Source organism: Juglans microcarpa x Juglans regia, chromosome 1S (genome assembly GCF_004785595.1).
Source record: "Juglans microcarpa x Juglans regia isolate MS1-56 chromosome 1S, Jm3101_v1.0, whole genome shotgun sequence".
Lineage (NCBI taxonomy): Eukaryota > Viridiplantae > Streptophyta > Magnoliopsida > Fagales > Juglandaceae > Juglans > Juglans microcarpa x Juglans regia.
The window spans coordinates 26,079,585-26,096,218 of NC_054595.1; the positions used below are offsets into that span (position 1 = coordinate 26,079,585).

Genomic DNA, 16,634 nt, shown 5'->3' on the forward strand with positions numbered 1-16,634 from the left:
AGCATGTCTCAATCTATTTTATACATTCAAACATACTTTCTTATTCCCGTATAACATATATTTAAGATGACTTTAGCAACCAAATACTACGTGGAATTTAGAAATGTTAACATTATTGTTGCATTGCCCGAGAATTGTCAAAAGCGTTTTGTAATTTCTTCTACATGGCAATGGGCCACGTTTGCAGAAGATAGAGGAATCGAAATAATAAAATGTATGGCCAGATGGCATCATGGCATTGGCAATCTAACCTAACTCTTCTGTTTCCATCGAATATTAATCTACTAAGAAAAAACATCCATGTCAAAAATTTTAAAATTAACTTTTTTTTCAAAAAATTCTAGGATATTAGTAATGAAATAAATGAATAAGAAAATTCTAGGATATTACCTTTTTGTATGTAACGTCAAGCTATATGTAGATAAGTAAAAAAAAAAAAAAAAGTAGTTTTTTAATTATTTGATTCTTATCAATTACGAAGAAGGATGGTAATTAGAGGACGTTTAAAGAATGAGATGAAAATTTTGTTAATAGTAGTAAAATGATTTGTGAATATTGAATAACAATGAGTTAGTTTGAGTAATTATTTATTGGGTTTTGAGAAAAGAAGTTGAATAAAAAATATTATAAAATTAAAATATTATTAGAATATTATTTTTGTTTTTAGATTTGAAAAAGTTGTAATGTTCATTTTGAAAAGCTAACAACTCATTTTAGAAAGTATTTGTATTTGAATAATACTTGGAAGAAAATGAGATGGAATAAAATGGGATGAGATGAGATGGAAATTATTTCTAAATATCTCCGTTTGGATACAAAAAACTTCTCATCTTATCTTATATAATTATTATAATTTTTTTAAATTTTCATATAAAGTACAATAAATAATTTAACATTTTTAAATTTCAAAATAAAAATAATATTTTATTTAATTTTTAAATTTAATCATATTTCATCTCATTTCACTGATTAAAAAAAAAGACATGCTATTGTCTGTTTTCGTCGAAGACGAAAAAAAAAAGTGGTAAAGGAATCTTTGGAGCTTGCCATTATGGGGTCGAGACTATTGAGGGCCAGAACGTGATTCAATTCGGCTCAAGTAATAAAACCCACTTTTTTACGGCCCAAGTGACAAAACCCACCCTTCTCTCCCTCTTCGACGAGATCTTGAGAGAGCTCGACACTTCTACACGGTATGCCCAGTAAAAGAAAAGGCGCGCGCGAGCAGGCACTTCTCAGTATTCCTGTAAGACAAAAGAATAAGGTCGGCTATTCCTCATTTCCTCTCTCTCTCTCTCTTCCCAATGATCTTCCTTTGGTGGCGTCTTCCGACTGTTTGTTGAATTGCCTCTATGTAGTATTTTTTTAAGTTTTGGGTAGTTATTTTTTTGGTTGTCGAACTATTATTTCCAATGTCATTCCAAAAGATTTCCAATGTCATTCCAAAAGAGTTGAAAAGTAATGTTGACTATTGCAAACTCTTCGGACATAGAATTCCGAAATCATCTCTTGTCAGTGGCAAAACACTGCATGTTACAGGTATTCGCAGTTGTTTTACTGTTTTCCGGGAGAAGAAAATAGTAGTTATATGAAGCATATCATTTTGTTAGAGTTTGGAATGAGGATTTTTTTTTTTTTTTTTTTTTTTTTTTTTCTGATGTCAGAATGAACCGATGTGAAGGGAGCTCGGCACTATCACTTTAGCAATATAAATAACTTTTTGCCTGTGTGGAGCGTTATTTGATTTGGTAGCTCTTTCACAAATGGCAAAGATGATTGTTCGGTCAATGGCTTCGAAGCGGTCGATATCAACATTGTCTAATCTCCGCGATAGGATTAAGCAAACAGGTAAAGGGTTCATTAATTCCATCAAGAAGAACATGAAAGAGCTACATCGTTATAGATTTTTTAGTATGCTCAATGCTGACATTTTTGTTCTGTTTGTGTTCTTGTGGTTCAAACTAGCAGAGAAGGAGATTGTCCAAATGTTTTGTTTACGTAGTCCAAAAGATGAAATGCAAAACTTGCCCATGAAGGGAAAACTATTGAGAAAGGACACCTCAGTCCGAACATTGGATGAGAGATTTATAAGGATTTTGAAAATATTCAAGTGGGGACCTGATGCTGAAAAGGCATTGGAAGTGCTAAAGTTGAAATTGGATCATCGATTGGTGCGTGAGGTTTTGAAGATAGATATCGAGGTCAGTGTTAAGATTCAGTTTTTCAAGTGGGCTGCTAAGAGGAGGAACTTTGAACATGACTCGACAACATACATGGCCTTAGTCAATTGCTTGGATGAAGCTGGATTAGTTGGTGAATTGTGGAGGACAATTCAGGAGATGGTTAGGAGTACATGTACCATTGGTCCAGCTGAATTATCCGAAATTGTGAAAATCTTGGGTAAGGCTAAGATGGTCAACAGGGCGCTATCCGTCTTTTACCAGATTAAAGGCCGCAAGTGCAAGCCCACAGCAAACACTTACAATTCCATGATCTTGATGCTGATGCAAGAAGGACATTATGAGAAAGTTCATGAGCTTTATAATGAGATGTGTAATGAGGTTAACTGTTTCCCGGATACTGTGACGTATACCGCACTCATATCAGCATTTGGGAAATTGGGTCGCGAGGATTCTTCCATTAGGTTGTTTGATGAGATGAAGGAGAATGGCTTACAGCCAAGTGCAAAGATTTATACAACATTATTGGGAATTTATTTCAAGCTGGGTAGGGTAGACAGAGCTTTGAGTCTAATCCAGGAAATGAAAGAGAAGGCGTGTGCCCTAACTGTCTTTACTTACACAGAGTTGATAAAAGGGCTTGGGAAAACCGGGAGGATTGAAGAGGCGTACAGTATATACATAGATATGCTCAGAGAGGGGTGCAAGCCTGATGTTGTGCTTATAAACAATCTGATAAATATTTTGGGAAGAGCTGGCCGTGTGCAAGATGCTCTTAAGATTTTTAACGAAATGGAGTCATTGCAGTGCAAACCTAATGTTGTGACCTATAACACTGTTTTAAAAGCTTTATTTGAATCCAAAGCTCCAGCTTCAGAGACTTCTTCATGGCTCGAGAAGATGAAGGCAAAAGGTGTTGCTCCTAGCTCATTTACCTATTCAATCCTTATTGACGGTTTTTTGCAAAACAAATAGAGTTGAGAAAGCTTTACTGCTTCTTGAAGAGATGGACGAAAAGGGTTTTCCTCCTTGCCCAGCTGCCTATTGCAGCCTGATAAATAGTCTTGGAAAAGCAAAACGGTATGAAGCTGCAAATGAGCTGTTTCAAGAATTGAAAGAGAACTGTGGATTTTCAAGTGCTCGAGTGTATGCCGTAATGATCAAACATTTTGGAAAATGTGGGCGTCTCACTGAAGCCATAGATCTTTTTAATGAGATGAAGAAACTTGGATGCAATCCTGATGTTTATGCTTATAATGCACTCATGTCGGGGATGGTAAGGGCTGGCATGATAGATGAAGCTCACTCCTTACTTAGAACCATGGTAGAAAATGGTTGCATTCCAGACATAAACTCGCATAATATCATTCTAAATGGCTTGGCTAGAACTGGTGGCCCAAAGCGGGCTGTGGAGATGTTCACACAAATGAAGCATTCAAAGATTAAGCCAGATGCAGTTTCTTACAACACTCTTCTCGGCTGTCTCAGCCGGTCTGGTATGTTTGAGGAAGCTGCTAAGCTGATGAAAGAAATGAATTCAAAAGGTTTTGAGTATGACCTCATCACCTACTCGTCAATACTTGAGGCAGTTGGTAAGGTCGATGAAGTTTGTAGTCATGTCACTTTGTGAAAGGGCTTGGCATGGCATATATCATATATGTTCTATTCATATTTGTTTGTCCGTTGGGGTAATAGTTTAACTTTTTCTATTTACCACCCCCACCCCAAAAACAAAAACAAAAAAGAAAAAAGGAAGGTTAGAAAGGAGCAAAGTTGATTCTGCACAATTATATGCACGATTCTGTCGATATTTTTGTTCGAATATTGGATGGACTGAACATGAGAATGCCATATCTATTGCGTGGGGACAGTGTTCAATTTTTTATTTCATTTTCATCTAGTTTCTTTGTTGCTTTTAGCATGCTCTTGATGTGCAATTGAGAAATCGCCCTTGAGTTGGTGATCAATTATCAACAAATAAATGGCTGAAGATTGGATTTGATAACTGATGGCGCTGGTCACCGTCTCTGTATATTTGAAATGAAGATTGGTCTCTGGCTCCAACACCTTGCATGGACTTGTTGAAAATTTCTAGAGACAGATTCATAATTGAATGGTGAGTCTTGCAGACTTACAACCAGCACCTGCTGGTTTAGAAAGCTTTATCAGAATGCCAATGGAGCACAGTTTTGCTTGTGCTTACCAGGTTGATGTGCTGCATTCGCAGAACATAGATGATTGAAACATGGGCAACATTCAAAACTCTTCGAAAGATTTTCCCAGTGACAAATTTGAAGCTTTTGTGACAAGGAATTATGAGTAGTCAACCTTTACGTGACCTTTTATCCATTCAAACAACAAAAACAATGACAAATTTTCATTGTTGCGTTTTGGCATTATGGAAACTGATAGAAGAAGCAAACGACATAAAAGAAAATATGACTGAGCTTTATAATTACAAGCAGGTGATGCCTAGAAAAGTTTAGAGCAAGAAACGCACTTAATCTCGACCTTTGAAGGTTACCTTCATTGAAGAATCCCTCAATTCTTGAACAAAAGCACAGGAGAAACTTCACTGCATATACATATATGGAGGAAAAATTCGTGCAATAAATTAAAGCAATAATTAACATTCATATTATTAGAACAAATCAATAATCATAGGAGCAATGTTACGTACAGTCCTCAAATGGGGATTACATTGCAAGCTTAGTTAATTTTGTCTTTAAATTTTTTTAAAAATTACAACAATATCCTAATTAAAATGGTACTTTTTTCCATTTAATGAAGGGCTTGCACATGCAGTCCCCATTTGGGGATTGCAAATAGTATTTTTCATCATTTGGAAACTGTAAATAGAATTTCTCGTAATGATAGTTAACATTCATGGAACATATGGAGGAAAAATTAAAGCAGGTGGGCAGATTATCATGCAATAATCTGATTAATATGACTAGAATGATAACATAGCAATGATCTGATTAATTTTGCCATTTCTTCGACTACTAAGTAATACAATATCTCCAGCATTATTACATCCTCATAAGATAAAAATTAAAAGAGGCAAAAAGGCCCCCCAAGTGTTATACAACAGTGGTAGCAATCGACAGAAAGCTTATTGCATCTCAATACATCAGCCACTGGCATTCTCAGCAGAGACATCATTTTCCTCATCATCACCCTGCCGTATTTTCACTATCTCTGCATGCGCTCTCTCAAGAATCTGCCTCTTCTGCATCTCCAATTCCCTGTGGAAATCCATTCTCATCCTCTCTAGCTCCACCATCTGCTGCCTTTTACTATTCTCAATCTTCTCATATATGTCGCTGAATTTGTGAATGGAATCAGCAAGTAATCTAAAGGAAGGCCCCTCATCATTTACCCTTCCAATCCTCCTCTTCTTTGGCGGAAGTCCATCTGAATCATCTTCCTCGCCATCAGTAGATTCCGAATTCCCAGGACTATCCCTCATTTCTTCCAACCCATTTGCACGATTCAAATAAACTCTAGGGTTCATGAATACGTACTCCCCTGAGTCCAAACCACACGAGAGGCCAGCTTGCTGCGGGGGCGATGACAGCAACATATCCATCTTCTTAAAATAAACCCATTTGCTAGTGGCATCACCAGTCTCTGCCATCCTCATCTTCTCTTTTTTGTACTTCTTCTTCAATGTATCCAATCTATTCCTACACTGAGTATCAGTCCTTTCAATTTTTGAAATTTCTGATACCTTCTCTGCAACTTCTTGCCATTCCTCAGACCGAAGACTCTTCCTACCACGATGAAGAAACCGGTCAACCCAAGCATCTAGTAAAACGAATGTCTCACGCTCAGTCCAATCAGTCAGCGAATTTCGGCCTCCAACCGATGGTTTTGGAGCAGGGAGAGCCAGAGCTGCAGCCGATGGCGTAGGTACCCGAGGAGCAAATTCATAGCTAGAAACCAAACTCTTCAACTTTCGCTTCTTTGGGTGCCTTTCGAAATCAACATTTTCAATCCTCCTACCATAAATTTTCTGCTTATCATCATCTTCATCCTCCTCCTCCTCTTCATCATCATCATCATCATCCTCCAAATCTTCATGGATATTACGGAAACCATCACTTTGATCATCATTATCTTCCTCCTCTGCCAAGTCATCCTCATCTTCTTCATCTTCATCATCATCCTCGTCAACATACTGACTACCAGCTGAAGAAGAATATGGAGCATTCCTAACAGAAAGTTTCTGCCGACTCGAGGAGCCATAACCCTGCTGGTGATTCACACCATACCGATTTGGGGGGTACCTTGCATCATCCTCAGTGTCATCCATTGTTAACACAATTAAAATAGCCTTCTTGTGTGACCTTCAAAGCCTGATCAATGCGCCTTAAAGCACTTTTGCGACTCACGTTGAGCCTTGTAAGATTCAACCACAACTAAAACCCAAAACAAAAAGGAAAGAAAAAACCTCTGAACTTAATTTCTAACCCCAAACCACCAACTCCTCTTTTCTTTAACAGAATCAAACTCGATAAAGAAAAATACCCATAATATTTGTTCCCGAAAACACATTCCTTTTCTACTTGCAATACCGATTTCCCCACAACATTTTAATTTGTAATTTTCCCACAGTTAAAAAAAGGGAAAACAGAACCTCCACAAGACCAATCCCGCTTCTTTGAATCAACTTCTAAATGCAGAAAACACCAAGAATCCTGCTCCAAAGTCTCCATTTTTTCACTGCCAGGTATAAGAGGTTTCTTCCTACGATCATCTTGGAATATTCAAACTAACAAATTCATTAACCTTAAGAGAACTAATCTCTTTTCAATCTCAACCAATTCTTCTATTTCATTCATTGAAATCTCAACAATGGAAAAATTCCAACATTTATTCATATCAAACAAAAAGGAAAAGCCATAATTTTGAAGCTTAAATCAGACATCTAAGAATAACAAAACCCATGATTCTTACCTCAAATAGCAAGCTTTCCGGACTAAAATGAACTCACAAGTCCCAAAATCTCTTTACAATCAAACCCAGATTCACGCTCTTAAAAAAAAAAAAAAAACCAACATAAAAAATTTGTGACCAGTTGAGAGCAATTCCAAGACGAAAGAAACTGGAAAGGTGGATGGGAACAAGGTGGAGAGGAGATAGTAAACTATAGCAGCTGGTGATAAAAGCGGGTGGCTGCTAATGTACGCCGGGTGTAAGGATATGGACTGAAAGCCTTGATCAGACTGGGGCATGGCCTGTGAGGATGATACGGGCTCGGCACTATATCAGTTTGGGCTCAATAACTGTATCCAACCTATTTCTGAATGGAATGACTTTCAAATATCCCTATTAAATATGTCCACTCATTTTCTTTTCTTAATGATCAAGAATGTTTAAAGAATTTTACGATTAACATCTTTTAGAGTCTTTTTTGAGCAAATTTATTTACATAAAAAAATAATAAAACATCTTGTTGAAGTCTTTGCTAATGATTGAATTTCTTCTGTGTAATACTAATCGATATAGTCTTATTGGTAAGTGCTACAAGATCTTATACATTGAAACTCATAGTTATGGACTCCAATCTATTAGTATGGAACATTTTCTTTTCCAAGTGAAATCTCCTAATATATGAAAGAGTGAAAAAGTACTTTCGTTGTTGTAGAGTGTTTTACCTTTAGATATCCAGTTAACGCATTTCGGGGAGAACCAGCTAGCTCTGGATTCAAGTGGTATTTTACCCCTAACTACAACTCATCCACTGACGAATATGATTTATTTGATATTATGGATGACTAGTTACGGAGGACAGTTTCGTTTTTGCTTAAAAAAAAAAAAAAAAAAAAACTCATTTACACTAGTGTGTATATTTGGAGTGTACATTTGGTGTGCACCCTAATATTGTCCTTTTTAGTTTGCTTTATTCCGAATTACTATTTACTATATTTTTAATTATGATTTTTCATCACTTTTCAACGTGGTATCAAATAATGATTAAATTTTATTTGTTATATTTCATTTATTTTTCAATTACCTAACGACGCGTTAAGAAATAATAAAATAATAAGATAAAAAATATTTATAATCGTAAATTGTGTAACTGTCGTATAATTATTTTGAAAAAATTGAATAAAATATGACTCACATAAAAAAATTAATTTTTTAATAGTAGATCCTACTATTTTTTAAAACGATTATACGATATTTATGTACTTCATGATTGTATGTAGAATTACTCAAATAATAATAAGTAATATTTTTCCTTCTTTTCATTGTGATGTTGGACTCGATCTATGAAAACACCAAGGGCTATTTTGATGCCATAATTTGTGCCACCTGCCATAGGGTTAAATACAATATTAAGGCTAGATTTGGATATAAAAAATATTTCATTTCATTTTATTTCATTTTATCTCATCTTATATAATCATTACAATTTTTTCAATTTCTCACATAAAATACAATAAATAATTTAATTTTTTCAAATCTCAAAACAATAATAATATTAAAAAATAATATTTTAATAATATTATATTCAATTTTTAATTTTTATTTCAACACACTGCAGTAAAAGTGCAGAGGATTCATCTCTAAATTCCCAATAAGCAAAAAAGTGAGCGTTTAATTAAGCTTATAAATTAAGGATTTGATTAAGAGTAAAGGATATACATTGAGGGATTAGTTCTACTCAATGATTACTTTTATTTTTTCCCCCACCCCCACTTTCTTGCTTTATCTGCTGTATTTTAAGCAGCGATGCATTGTTAAGTGGGTTTCATTATAAGAAGATAACAATAGAAATACTAAAAGCAGAGCATAGTCATACCCATTTACGATCTCACTGTAACATATTAGCAGTATGTATCTTTTCTTTTGTTACTATAAAGAGACACGCCAGTTTAATTACTAGTAAATCGATTTGAAAGACAAAAAAATATTCTATTATATAAAGAATAATTATACTCATTATTTTTACACTACACATCTATTTTTACTTTTTATATTTTTATTTTATTTTCCTTAGCTAATATGTGGTGTAAAGATGATGAGTAGAAGAACTCAATTAGTTTAGCATAAATAAAAAATATATATATTAAAACACCAGTGATGTGCGGTGTAAGCAACTGGATAGCATTCCTCATACATAAAAGGTTGATCCAAACTACACTTATTTATTAGAACCATTAAGCTATGTCATGGTTGTTGAACACAAAGCTGAATTCATCTCAAATCAATTTTTTAATTTTACATAAAAAATTTAAACTCATATCAATTTATTTCTTACACTTAAACCTACAAAATTAAATTCATCTCGACCTTAAAAAGTTGAACCCATCTTAATAAGACTCACAAAATATTATTATTCACAACTTAATTAAACTAAATTCATATTAACATTCAAATACAGCTTAAATATTTTGAGCTCATAATTATTAATAATAAATTATGAAAATACAGCAAATATGCCATTTTTTAACAAAAAAAAATAAATGAAAAAAAAAATAGGTTCTTCAAGAATCAGAGCTATTCAATTTTCCTTTAATGTATCCTAACCAGAAGTCACCAAAAATTTCAGTCCAACCAAATCCGAAAATAAATGTCGCAGTCCTTTCTCTCTGTGAGTAATAAAAGACTCGCGTATACCCTATATACCAGCTGAATTCCTATTTCCTATTTCAAAAATTATTCTTATCTATTATTATTCACAATTTTATATCCTATATTTTATAAAATAAATAATATTATTTATCATCTTAATTTTTATCATCTTCTAATCATTTTATGATATATTATAATTAGATAATTTGAAATAATTTATTATATTTTATTTATAAATTTATTATCTAATATAATATTATAAAATAATAAAAAAATAATAAAAATTAAGACAATGAATATACACAAATTTTATAAAAAAATTATATATATGAAATATAAGAGTAAAGAGTAGCGGATGGATAATAAATCCCTTCCAACTCCGTTCCTCGATCCAAAACAAAAGCCATTTCCGCACGTACCAGTCACGTGATGAGTGCCCACGAACGAACGACATCAAGAGCTTTATTCTCAACCGTTGGAGCCAGAACTGCGTCAGGGAATCTTCTTTTATTGGCCGTCGATTATACCGAGCGGAAAATGTTTCCGCTGTATCCATTGATAATAATCCGAAAAAGCTGACTCACCCGAAACGACAAAAGAGAGAACTGTGAATTTGTGAGGAATAAATAAAGAAAAAGAAAAAGAAATGGAGGGGAAGCTCAAGGAATCATTACGCCAGCTTTGGTAATGTTTTGTGGGACCCACCAACAAATCATGGAGTTGATGGTTAATCACGCCCTTAATACCTTCTCTTATCAATTAAATTAAATTAAAAAAATCAAATTTTTTTTTTAAATTAATTATTTTGATTGAGCAAAGGAAAAGTATTTGAACTAGTTGGGCGTAATCAAGAGTATAGATTTTTGTTGGAAATTAAATTTGTCAGATGATGAATACGTGTTTTGCCATTAAATGTAAATTATAGTATTATACGTGTTTCTTATCGAACAGATGAATCAAGTTGTGTATGTCTATTATCAAGGAGAAATTTCATTTACAGTCTTTAAGTGAGGATTGTATATACAGACTCTTTATTAAATAAGAAAAAATATCATTTTAAGATATATATTTTTATAATTTTAAAAAAATTTAAAGATAAAATTACTTAAACTTGTATTACAGTATCTAAATGGAGACTGTACGTAGCATTACTCTTACTCATTATTAAGTCAGTATGTAAAGCATATTTACATGATTTAAATGATAAGATTTGATTTATAAGAGATTTTAAATTTTATTTTTCAAATCAAATTATGTCATATAATTATTTTATTAAATGCATTTTACACATGAGGTGAGAATATAATTTTTCATGAGTTTTGCTACATAACCTCCATCACACTCCACACACTCCACATTTTTTTTAAATTTTTAAATTTTTAATATTTTTTTTAAATTTTTTTGAGTTTATTCTTTTTAAATTATTTTAAATTTTCTATTTATTATTTATATAATAAATATTTAATAAAAGAAAAAAAATTAAAAATTAAAAAAAAATATAGAATATGGAATGTGAAGAGATTGCGAAGATTTATCCATTTATTCATTATCTATTTACTATTAGATAAACTTTGAACACTTGAATTCGACTAATTTAAGTATGGAAACCAAACTGCATATGGGTTGTCATTAATCAGTCGGACGTGACCTTTTGTTTTTATTTAAAGTTTGAAGACGACATGGACCGAAGGAATTGTGTTTTTACGAAGATATGAAATTGGAGTCGTTGCTACAATATTCCGTGAAATCCAAAGAGTAGAGTTTTTATAATTATTAACTATAAAACCGAGGAACTATTAAATCGGTATTTAAAAAGCCTTTCTCTTTGATCATGATTCAGGTCACTTTACTGGCAACTGACAAGTTGGGAAACTGGTCACAGATTTACAGTGTACCATTTTTTATGTGTGAATGTACGCACTTTAATTCTGCCTCTAGTTTAACACCAATACGATGAATATACGTAGTTTTATACCATACGTTGCACTATATACGTTTTAATCACGAGTTTGAGAGAGAGAGGGAGGGAGGGAGAGGTGTATATCAGAAGTCTCAGTGACTCACTGTTTCTCTGATTTTGATGCATGCAAGAGAAGCAAAAACGATAATAATAATTTAAAAAAGGGAAAATAAATGGAGAGGTGTGCCAAGCAAGTTATGCATTTTGTCAATATCTAAACTTTTCTGCATTTGGATTTCTCTCCTGGTTTCTGCTTACAACCTCATTCATTATGTTTTCAGAGGTGAAAACCAGGTGGGTTTTCGTTGGTTCTTCGTTTTATCTGGGTTTGTAGATCTTACTGCTGATCTCTTTGATGCATTCTTGGATTTTTTGGCCATCAAAATTGGGTCTCGAATTAAACACTTTCAATCGTTATTAGTGTTCACATATATGCTTCTGAAGTTCATCTTGATGCATGCACGGAGCTTTTTTTGTGCAAAATCATTCCTTTTTCAGTAATTTTTGGTACCTTTTTCATGCATTTGATCGATTCACTAGTTATCATGTCTCTGTTCCTGAACAAAGATCTTCTTCCTCTTGATTTCTTTATATCCCCCGGCACGTCTAGATGATTTCTCTTCACTTCTTTTGGAAAATCAAGTCATGGATGCCTTCATGCGTACAAGATTTATCTGGTCTTCGTATTCTCAAATAAGATATTGGATAATCTTCCCATTAAGGATTCACTGCATTAAGCTTAATGCAGTAAACAATCCGTGATTTCAGAGCCTTTTGGAAATCTGGGCAATCTTTTTTTATGTTGATCATCAATCCATGCTAGCTCCATTTGCTCTCATTTCTAAATGTTTTACAGAAACTTCAAGGCTGGGTATCCAGATTTATGATTAATCGTTTTCTTTCCTTGCCGTTTGTTACTTTGTTGCACGCTCATTGTTTGAAGAGTGAAATGGTTTTTATCGGACTTTGTTTTACTTATGGGTCTAAGGTACTCATTCCCTTTGTTTTCTTTTATCCTGCTCTCTTTGGATTCCGGCTTCTGAACTTTTTAATTTGCAGTGGCAATTCTAAGATTTTCCGTATTATGCACAAGTTATCCAGTTGTAGAGCCTACAATCGGGTTTTCAAGGAAGCTTCTTGTGATTGGTAGTTTTGTTTAGATTTATTTAAGAATTCGTCAGGTTATTTTCCAAGCTCAACCAATGGCTCTAATCATATTGAGGCTTTTTTGGGACTTGAGAATTATATGAGCACATTCATTCCTTTTGTTTTGATAATCAATAGGGGGAAGCTCCATTGCCATTTCTACCTCAGATATTTACAATTGAGAATTTCCATTTGGGTAGTTAAATCAACAAACAGTGTCTATCACACCTTGCCTTAACCAGTTCATGGCTGCTTGCAAATCACTTACAGTTTAGTCGTTGTTTACAGTTTTGCTCATTATAGCATTTTGAATTGATGCAATAAGGGATTATTTCTGCCAATTTAACTTGACCATGGTTTTTAGATAATGCTGGAGGAGGGTCTGTCTGCAGAAATCTGATGGCTGATTCTACTCCAGAGTCTTTGCAATCTGATACATTGGGCCCGGGACATATTAGCAGGTCACTTTTCAGCATCCCTGGTTTCATTGTAGGGTTTGGTACTAACTGTTTATCAGAGTCTGACTCCATTAGGAGCCCTACATCTCCTTTGGATTTGAAAGTTTTTCCAAAGCTTAATAGCCCCTTTGGTCATAAGTCCCCAGGAACACAATCCCAATGCAGGCATAAAAAGAAGTGGGATTGCAGTAAAGTAGGCCTTGGCATCATAAATTCACTTGTGAATGAAACCAAACCTTCTCCGGATGTACTTGATTCACCGAGGAAGAATGTAATCTTCAGACCACAGATGAAGACAAAACCAAACCATGGATCACTTTATTCTTCCGTAAAATCCAACTCTTTGCCTAAAAACTACATCTTTTCGTCACTTTTGGAAACCAAGACTCTCAATCCCCAATTAGGTGGCACAAATGTTGCATTTGACAATGAAGGCATCCCTTCAGAATCTGGCCCGACTAACACTGTTGCATCTTGCTTGTTGGATCCCACCAGTTCTTCATCCTTACATCATGGCTTAACCCAAAATCACAGTTTGAGTTTTATGAACTTTTGTTCGGAAAATAAAACTAGCATAGTGAGTTCACCTCTGATACTTAACCGAGGCTCACAGATAGCGAATTCTTTGGATAACAAACCAAGTTCATTTCCAATTCCTATTGGAACCAGTCATGGAATTCTGAGTTCCTTTTCAGCAAGAGAGATAGAGCTTTCTGAGGATTATACCTGTATAATTTCTCACGGTCCAAATCCTAAAACAACTCATATTTTTGGTGACTATATTTTGGATTGTCACATTAATGAGTTGGCTGATTTTGGTAAGAAGGATGGATCGGGGAGTAAATCATTACAAGAGGCTGAAACCTTGGAGAGATTAATACCATTTCACTCTGAAGAGACTTTTAGCTTCTGTTACTTATGCAAGAAAAGACTGGAAGAGGGGGAAGACATTTATATATACAGGTTTGGTTTGTCCCTAACTCTCTTTCTTTTTTCTAGTTCACTCCATGCCAGATTTTAAGTCGTAGGTTTCCTTTGACCTTGGGGTTTCCTTTGATTTCTTGCAGGGGTGAGAAAGCATTTTGCAGTTTTGAGTGTCGTGCTGAGGTTATTTTTGCTGAGGAGTTGGAGGAAACTTACAATAACTCTGCTGAAAGCTCTCCTGGATCAAGCTGCCATGAAGATCTCTTCCTAATGGGTATGCCCTTTGCTACATAATGGGCCATAGTTGCTCTCTCAGGCTCCCATGTCTACGATTGAAGTTGTTGCATAGGTGCACCTTGATCATCTACTCATAAGAGCTGTCTATGTGAATCTGTTTGCAGCCATGGATGATCAAGAAATGCATTATGTCATTTTCTAATTGCTTACTACTTTCATGGTATAGGCAAGTGGTGGCAGTCATAGGAAAGAGCTTTTTCATTCTATAAAGGAGGCAGGGATATAGTATTAAGCTTGTTGCTTGTCTTATAATTTTGATTAGATGGGTTGGAAGTGGCCAAAAGCCCTCGCCCATCTGTTTTCATATATATTGGTTTTGTTGGGTTTGCCCTTGGTGAGAGAGTTAATGGGGTAGCTTTTGAACCTAGTGAACTCATGAATGAATGCATGCGGCATCTAAATTACCAATGGCACTTTTTTTGTGTCACTTTTTCCATCCCCATCTCTCTCACTTGATCTTTGGCACTTGAAAAACATTGGAAACAAAACAATGTCTGTTCTCGTCTCTTTACCCTGCAAATAATCCAAAGTAAGGTTTCATATATTTATATGTGGCTGCCTGCATTATAATGGAATGACTGTTAGCTGACCGAGAATTTCATGGCCCGTTACAATCCCTTGAGAACACTTACAACAACCTGAATGCAGGATCTTTTGCTATAGCCGATAGCAAAATTATGGAGAGATTCTTTCTATGTTATAAGACAAGCCTTCCAAAGAGGCATATTGCAGTTTCCAAAGGAGCTCAAGCAATTTCAGCTCTTTTTTCTAATGGTAAGAAACTCACCATAAATCTCCAAGAAACTTAGCCGAAGTATGCAACAAGCTTGTAATTTGATCCACAACAGGCGTAACCGAGATTCAAACTTCTACAAGCAGTCTCTTTCCCTTCCAAATACAGTACCCTAGGGATGTGTTTGGTTTTCAAACTCAGCTCAGCTCAGTTTAGTTCAGTCTAATTTTAAGTTAAATCTAACATCCAAACACCCAACTCTCAAATTACTAAACTCATCTCAATTCAAAATTTTTTTACACGTGGGATCCACAATAATTTTTAACTTAAAACATATTTATACGTGGGACTCACAATCTTTTTCAATTTTCTATAAAAATTATTAAACTCATCTTAATATATAAACACACTTTAAATTCAGTTTAAATAAGTCCCAAATAACTTCCGCTATTACTCAACTCGTTACTATTTATAAAGGATTCAACTTAGTTGAGTTTAGCTCAACATCCAAATGCAGCCTAAGGCTTAGTAATTAGCCTTTAAAGGCCGGAGAAGATTAAAAAGGCATTGAGATTTTTTTTTATGAGTAATGTTAAATACAATTATATGGCGTGCAAATCTTGTATACTCTTTTTGAAAAAAAAAAAAAAATTCTACCATTAAAAAATAATTTTTTTAAATAAGCCAGATTTATCCATTTTGTTAAAAAGAAATGTACAGAATTTTCACAGTTTAAAACTATAAATAACATTTTTTTTTAAGTCGACATAGAGTATACACTTTCGATCTAATTAACGATATTATCTCCACACTTACCTTAACAAAATATATAAAGATCGATTAAATAGCAAGGGATTTTAAATAGTGCGGACTGCGGACAGCGGTGGTAGTGCTTACTGTTCTATTCATTACAACGAAGATTACAATAGTATGACGTGGCAACTTAGCATACGCAGGTTAAAGATAAAAGTTCATTTTCCTTACCTGGCATGTTTTTATTGGTGGAGCGGCGAGGGAAAAAGTGCATGATCCACCAGCTTACGTGTCCCTATTGCAAAAAATAAATACAAAATCACTTCATCTCAATTCAACTTATTTCATCTTATTATTATATTTTTTTAAAATTCTCACATAAAATATAATAAAAAATTTAATTCTTTTAAATTTTAAAATAATAATAATATTAATAATTTTATTTTTTTATTCATAAATTATTTTAACTAATCTCAATTCATCTCTAACTTCAAACGGCAGCTTAGTCGGATATTACGAAACTGCCATAATGATGCCTATGAAGGTTCAAAACCTGCCGTCAATGCCCCAACGAGAGCGGGTCCTTTTCGTAATTG

The 16,634-nt window shown here is 34.2% G+C and overlaps 3 protein-coding genes across 5 annotated transcripts; 2 read left to right on the forward strand and 1 right to left on the reverse strand.

Moving 5' to 3' along the window:
• The first annotated feature begins 991 nt into the window (after positions 1–991).
• Positions 992–4,065, forward strand: LOC121247769 (pentatricopeptide repeat-containing protein At3g16010). Its single transcript, XM_041146207.1, is given in 4 exon segments — positions 992–1,264; positions 1,665–1,848; positions 1,969–3,137; positions 3,139–4,065. Coding segments are annotated over 3 exon segments (1,926 nt in total). The 5' UTR covers positions 992–1,264; positions 1,665–1,763; the 3' UTR covers positions 3,811–4,065.
• Positions 4,066–4,494: 429 nt separating this feature from the next.
• On the reverse strand, positions 4,495–7,441 carry LOC121247771 (trihelix transcription factor ASIL2-like). Of its 2 annotated transcripts, none has more exons than XR_005937285.1 (2): positions 7,143–7,441; positions 4,495–4,755 (listed from the first exon to the last, which is right to left on the reverse strand). XR_005937285.1 is itself a non-coding variant. In XM_041146211.1 (2 exons), the coding sequence occupies exon 2, from the start codon at positions 6,496–6,498 to the stop codon at positions 5,314–5,316; it is 1,185 nt and encodes a 394-aa protein (XP_041002145.1). In that variant the 5' UTR covers positions 6,499–6,908; positions 7,143–7,322; the 3' UTR covers positions 5,143–5,313. The 2 variants fall into 2 exon arrangements, 1 of the variants encoding a protein (XP_041002145.1); XM_041146211.1 differs by lacking the exon at positions 4,495–4,755 and adding an exon at positions 5,143–6,908 and having other exon boundaries at positions 7,143–7,322.
• A 4,338-nt stretch (positions 7,442–11,779) lies between these two features.
• LOC121247772 (FCS-Like Zinc finger 8-like) lies at positions 11,780–14,965 on the forward strand. Of its 2 annotated transcripts, none has more exons than XM_041146213.1 (3): positions 11,780–11,917; positions 13,238–14,294; positions 14,399–14,965. In XM_041146213.1, exons 2-3 carry the CDS (start codon positions 13,273–13,275, stop codon positions 14,547–14,549), a joined length of 1,173 nt encoding a protein of 390 aa, XP_041002147.1. In that variant the 5' UTR covers positions 11,780–11,917; positions 13,238–13,272; the 3' UTR covers positions 14,550–14,965. The 2 variants fall into 2 exon arrangements, with proteins under 2 accessions (XP_041002147.1, XP_041002146.1); XM_041146212.1 differs by having other exon boundaries at positions 11,791–12,021.
• Positions 14,966–16,634: the final 1,669 nt, after the last annotated feature.